The sequence below is a fragment of the Planococcus citri genome, chromosome 3 (genome assembly GCF_950023065.1).
Source record: "Planococcus citri chromosome 3, ihPlaCitr1.1, whole genome shotgun sequence".
Lineage (NCBI taxonomy): Eukaryota > Metazoa > Arthropoda > Insecta > Hemiptera > Pseudococcidae > Planococcus > Planococcus citri.
Window position 1 is genome coordinate 43,873,206 of NC_088679.1, and position 6,513 is coordinate 43,879,718.

At 34.5% G+C, this 6,513-nt stretch overlaps 2 protein-coding genes across 4 annotated transcripts; one reads left to right on the forward strand and one right to left on the reverse strand.

The window, feature by feature from the left end:
- Positions 1 to 9: 9 nt before the first annotated feature.
- On the reverse strand, positions 10 to 1,064 carry ND-PDSW (NADH dehydrogenase (ubiquinone) PDSW subunit). The gene is made up of 4 exons (XM_065357701.1): positions 755 to 1,064; positions 527 to 662; positions 315 to 451; positions 10 to 247 (listed from the first exon to the last, which is right to left on the reverse strand). The coding sequence occupies exons 1-4, from the start codon at positions 885 to 887 to the stop codon at positions 99 to 101; spliced, it is 555 nt and encodes a 184-aa protein (XP_065213773.1). The 5' UTR covers positions 888 to 1,064; the 3' UTR covers positions 10 to 98.
- Positions 1,065 to 1,420: 356 nt separating this feature from the next.
- On the forward strand, positions 1,421 to 6,496 carry LOC135840939 (protein HGV2-like). 3 transcript variants are annotated; one of them, XM_065357695.1, is made up of 3 exons: positions 1,421 to 1,724; positions 2,364 to 2,413; positions 4,283 to 6,496. In XM_065357695.1, exons 2-3 carry the CDS (start codon positions 2,395 to 2,397, stop codon positions 6,040 to 6,042), a joined length of 1,779 nt encoding a protein of 592 aa, XP_065213767.1. In that variant the 5' UTR covers positions 1,421 to 1,724; positions 2,364 to 2,394; the 3' UTR covers positions 6,043 to 6,496. The 3 variants fall into 3 exon arrangements, with proteins under 3 accessions (XP_065213767.1, XP_065213769.1, XP_065213770.1); XM_065357697.1 differs by lacking the exon at positions 1,421 to 1,724 and adding an exon at positions 1,795 to 1,962; XM_065357698.1 differs by lacking the exon at positions 1,421 to 1,724 and adding an exon at positions 2,020 to 2,240.
- The last annotated feature ends 17 nt before the right edge of the window (positions 6,497 to 6,513 follow it).

Below are 6,513 nucleotides of genomic sequence, written 5' to 3' on the forward strand. Positions count from 1 at the left end.
AACATAGCATATGTACATACGATCATTTATTTTTTTTTAACAGGGCTGATATACTTAATTACAACAGATGAAATAGAATAACTACGAACGTTCGACTTTTATTTATAATATGGAGTACCATCGGGATGATAATTTCTCTGTTTTTTACCAGTTCCTACTGGTCCATGACGACGTTCCCATAACATACGATGTTTTTGCTTCATAAAAACTTTACGCGCGTACTGCGGTCCTTGACCAATATCACCATCTAGATAAAACAAAACAGTTTATTTTTCAACCATCGACAGCATTTGATATGTCCGGATAATACGCACATTTTATAAACCAATTAGTTTCGTTTTCTCTGTACGCGTCCAACAAAGGACGACATTTCTCTTTTTCGTGCCCTTCCCAGAGTACACATTCATCAAATCGGGCAAACAATAAGCTGAGAATCTTAGAATCAACTTTCCTGAAAAACAGACATGGTTCAAATTATACAATCATGTAAGGTGTCTTACTCAAGTGCCAATTCAAATGCTATTACATGTCGCGAATAATTTGCCGCTCCGCTTCAAAATGACATAAAGCATCATAATCGTAACATTGATCAATTGTGGGTACTCTTTGATATTTTCTGTGGTACCAGTAATAGGTTTGCTGATTTGGTGTGATTAGATTTTCTATACAAACATCGTAACACATAAATAAAACACTTCTCAAGATAATAATTGAAATTGAACTGACAAGCAGTAAAACTATGATCAGAACTTACTTTTCAAGTATATCATAGGCTGCACGAACACTTTCTGACTCAATAAAACACCTTTCTCTATAATGTTTCGGGGAGGATAAGTTTCCCAGTCGCGGTGAAGAAGAGTATAATTCTTACGGTCGAATTCCGCCATCGTTGAAGGTGAAGTACTACTCTATTTCCCAACAAATTGTCTTATTATTTTAATTTAATGTCTACTCGAAAAGAATTAGACTACTATAAGAATTAAGAAAAAGAAATAAGAAATACTTGACGTTACTTCCTTGCCGTTGCCCTTTAACATTATCAATTTTAATTCCAAAATTTTATTATCAGTTCATCAGCACTGTTGTTGTTGTTGTTGTTATGGTTGAACGTTGTCAAGTGCAGCATGAAACGACCATTCTGAAGAACTCATTGAATTTCAAAAATATTTGCATAAATTTATCTCATACATTGCATCTTTTTGATTACTTGAAATTCAAATCAAAGACTAGAGATTATAAAAGCATTAACATTACTAAATCAAGGTTATTCTTTGTTAAATTAAATAATTAATTTATTGTTTGGAATGTTTGGATGTTTTGTTTTTTCTGTCTTTTCGGTTCATTGTTCAAATTCTGAAAATGTGTTTCATATTGTTAAATTTGGCAACATCGCTGATTAGGCGCAATACTTTTCAAAAATAAAATCCATTTTTTTTCCAAACTTTTTGAGAAATTTTGAAAACCGAAAACGCGGAAAAGCGCAACTTGTAATTTTTGTTCAGTTGCTGTAAGATTGACGGTTACGTTGTGATTTCAGCGAACTTTCCTGCGCTATTTCTTTCTTGAGTGTAATCCACTTTGCAGTTTTGTTTCATATTCAGCTTTCAACTGAGCACGTATCCTAATCCAGTGCACTGCATCATCTGTTCGATCTGTCCAACTAGAATGAGAAGATATTCGTGTGTGGTCAGTGGTGTGTTGAATATTCATTAATCAGCTGTCCGGTAAGTAGTGGCATTTTATGCTTTATTTGATTAATTTAGAAACTACCTCGTATTATTTACGTAATGATTGTGATGTTTATTCAACTGAATAACCCATAACGGTCGGATTGAATGCCTACACAGTAAATTCGTCTTCTGTCATAACACGCGTGACATTATGTGTTCTAAGAACCGAACAATGCTTTGTACAGGTTTACTAATTTCTCGTGAGAAGAGTTGACTCGTCGTATCAATTGTAGTTAGAAATGAAGTTTTTGTTTAAATTTATTATATTTAAAAAAAATCTACGCAGATATGCCAACAGTCGTGTATCTCGGTACCTTAGCCATCACAATCCACATTATGCTTGTAATCATAGAAATGAGTACTCCCACAATTCCTACATCAGAATCATAACTCCAGCCAAACTTGAATTCTCTGCCTTTGTAATATTCTTTCCATATCTTTGAGTATTGCATGTTAGCAGCGTTGCGGGATTGTTGAACGATTCCATCATCGATTATGTGTGAAACTGTGGTATTGAATATTCCTGAATTATCGTAGTTCTCTTGATGTGCAGAGTAGTCTATTTTTTTTATGTGTAGAATTAGCACAATAATTAGAGCGAACGTTCCTAAAATGGTTATAATTTTGTTTCAGATTAGTTCACGTGGAAAATTCGAATATAAAAATGGATCAAGATGAGAAAGGTAATGAAATGTTTTCAAAATTCAATACCTGCTAATAAATACATTATTCCTGTTATTAATATAGCGCTCAACTGATGTTTGATAATTCCAAAAGTACCAATCACTGCTGCACTTCCCAGTAGGATTAAACAAACTAGTGCCGATGATATCGAAACGTTTTTCATTCCTGGCGACAATATGTAGTATTTTTATAGACAATATTCGAAGTTTCACTTCTGTTCAACTTGAGTTATGTGCTCACTATAGTTCCAAGTGCTGGTTAAATGCTCCTCATCTTTGAATATTGTTTACTTGACAAATAATAAATGCAGTCTATAGGAAAGTCTGTTCCATTCAGAATATGCAGCTGTTGATCTGAAATTATTTTTAAAAAGAGAAATTGAGTCGTCAGTTTCGCCTGTGTTTTTTTTTCACTGTTGACTTTTTTTTACCGTTCAGTTGCACACACATGGTCCAAATCCCTCCATTCATTGGTACGAAATATACCGTTACTGTTGCATTCGCGTGCACATTTGAAGATGCATTCTCTGGTTTATTATTGTGAAGGAAATGGTTAATCGAAATCTTCACTATCGTATCATCCAGAAGTGGTTCCAAAATCGCATATGGAGGCGCATTTGCGGGTGTTTTTAATTTTTCAATATGTCGAATTTTATGAATATTCCAACTGATGTATTCCCAGTGACTTGTCATTAAGCTCAGACATGTCAGAACGGTGGCACAACTTGTTAGCAGTATCGTGGTTAATAAGAGTATAATCGGTGTGTTTGTTGAAGGATGTGGATAACGATAAGATTCTTGTTCCTCGGCTTGAATATATTTCTGTTCAATTCTTTCCATACAGTTGAAAGTTTCGTCATCAGGATCTGTATCCATATTTTCTATTTTATTATTAGATCGTTCGGTTACCTGAGTTTTTCAAGTTTTTTTCCAATAGTACTTTTAATATAAAGAAGTCATATTGTTGTTGATATCCATGAATCGAACTTGAAAAAAATTTGAATTCCCGCGTGGTATCAGTTTTTTTTGCTAGCTAACGCCCGTCGGTCGAGCTAAAAGTCGTTCGACCATTGGGCGCCATTTCGGTTGGTGGTTTGTTTTATCAATAATGAATATGATTAACTTAATTTTATTATTTTTTTATCGTTTAGTTTAGTTTGAATTTTCGTTCTTTTTCCGATACTTTTTCAACTTTGGTATACTTTTGATTTCACATTATGGTAATTTTCACGAATCTTGACTTCTGTAATGCTAGTCTGCCATAACTTATGTGTAAATTGTGCGATGAGTTTTAAAGTTATGTTTTTTGTAATTTTTTTTTAAAATGAGAAAAGTTTGATATGCTTAGGATTCGACTCGTGTAATTGCGTTTTGGGTACATTTTTTTGCTAACAAATTTTGAAGATATTTTATACGTATAAAATGTTACAGTTTTTACTTATTATGAAAGTACATAACTTGAAGTGTTGAACTATTATGGATTTGTCGTTTTGGAAACTTGCCTCAAGTGCTTAAATGTCATCTTGATGAACGTTATTAGGTATAAACTTGATTCTAAGTTCATTATCTGTGCCGCAGTATATTGATCGTATCATGCAGTTGATACTGAAATTAAATTGAAAAAAAAAAAATGCGAATAAATACTACTTTACCCCTTGGTTTTCTGTCGTCCACTTCTGGAAAAAATCACACCTTTCTGTTTATTTTTTTAAAATTCAGTTTTACGACGCGAGCTATTTTTATCCATGTATTCATCACACCATAAATTTTAGCTTACCTAATTGAACCAATTTCTACGATTTTCCTACGGCATTTCATTATCTTATGTATGTAATTCACATCGTAATACTTTTTCTTTAATTTTTTCAGATGTTGGTGCAACTGTGGCCGAAACGACGGTACCTTTATCCACAAAGTCTAGCGATGAAGTAGCTAATAAAGAACCTGTTAAACCAGTCGTATCATCGGAAAATGAAAACAACTCGAAAACCGACGAATCCGCCGCACCTTCTCAGAACGAAACTTCGACCAACGGTACCAACGGCTTAGCAAACAATCACGACGTTGCTAAAAACACCGAAGGAAATGTCGATGACATTACTGATGCGATGATGGAAAACCTGCAAGAGAATTTCAATCAAGATGTCGATAGCATGGTTAGTTTGATGGAATCAGCCGAAGATTTTATGTTTGAATCGGAAGACAAACAGTTGAACATTAAAGCCGCTATCGAAGCTAACAAACTTAAAAAAGAACAAGAAAGTAAAAGCGTTATAAATTCGGATAAATCGGAAGCGTACAGTTTACTCGCTCAAGGGAAACGTAATTTATTTGTGAAAGATTACGAATCGGCGGTGACAACGTTGGGAGAAGCGTGCCAGAAACTCAATGCTATATACGGCGATTTCGCGGTCGAATTAGCGGACGCTTATATGACTTACGGTAATGCTTTGCTGGAGTTATGGCGTGTCGAAGAAGCTGATAGAAAAAATAACGATACGGAATTAGCCGAGACCGGCGAAGATGGTCAAGAAGAAAACGACGACGAACAAGGTGACGGAGATAACGCCGAAGAAAAAGATGCCGACGAAAGCGAAAACAAATCCGATGAAAATAAAGAAACCGAAGAAGGCGCCGAGGATAAAGATGACGAAGAAAACGAAGGAGAGAAAAATGAAGATGGCGAAGAAGATATCGAGAACGAAGATGACAATTTACAAATCGCTTGGGAAGTCGTCGAACTTGCTAAACAAATCTATGATCGTCATAATGATAACGTTAATTTAGCAAAGTCGTATTTGAAATTAGGCGAAATAAGTATCGCTTCTGCAAATTACGAATTAGCCATCGATGATTTGAACAGAAGTTTAGAAATTCAGAAGAATATTAGTCCCGTCGATACCCGTCTCAAAGCTAATACGCATTTTAATTTATACACAGCTTATTCCGCATCTCATAACTACGACAAATCTGCCGAACAGCTGGATACCGCCAAATCAGTATTTGAAAGCCAAGTCCACGATTTAAACCAAAAATTGAAAACTATCGATAAAAGTAACGCCTCAGAAAAAACGAAAATTATGAAAGAAATTAGCGATACTGAAGAAGTCATCAAAGATATGGATTCTAGACTACTTGAGAATAATAAACACAAACGAGAATTCATGACAGCTCTTTTCGAAGCCATTAAAAATAAAACTCCCGAGGAGAGCAGTCAGGCCGGTAGCTCAAATAACTTGCAAAGCGGTTCAAGTTCCAACAATTTACTCGGTGGTGCAAGTTCCAACAATTTACTCGGCGGTGCGAGTTCCAACAATTTACTCGGCGGTGCGAGTTCTAGCAACGTTCCAGTCAATAATATTAGTCATTTAATCCACAAAAAGCCTAAACAAAAAGTCGAACCTGCTGCAGACAAGAATTCATCCGAAGCTAAACAAAATACTGTCACTTTGAATGGAGAATCTTCGACCAAAGACGAAACTGTACCAAGTAGTGTTTCCGAATCTCCTGCCGATGCTACGAATACGAGTGATGAGAAAAATCACGATCAAGCAGTAAACGAAAGGAAGCGTAAATTGAGTGAAAGTTGCGACAGTAGTCCTAAAAAAGTGTGTCTCAAATCAAAATAATTTTCAGTTCATCATAGCGGTAATAATTATTTTTTAATATTGATTTCTTGTATTCCCTTAATTATAGAAAAATGTTTTACGTCATTTTTTTGTACTCGAACGTGAATATTATTATTTTTTGGTACCTGTGTTTAACATAAATGTTCATTTTAATTAAGGACATTTTAAAATGAATCTAAGTGTTGTATTAGAATGATTTTTTTTTTTTTTCGTAAAACGTGAAATTTTTTGTTTTTAGAATTCCTATCGCTATTTCTGCAGGTACGTTTTCCTATTTATCAAATAAAAACTCATCACGGTGAATAAAAAACCGGTCGTAATTTTTAAGTATTTTGAATTAAGTGAGTAATGGAGTAAGAAGAATTTTCACTGTTGAATTGGCAGGTATTTGAATTAATTTTATACATTCTTTTGTTTACGAACGGAGCATAAATATACTCATTTGTTCTCTTGATCATGTTCGTTGTTTTG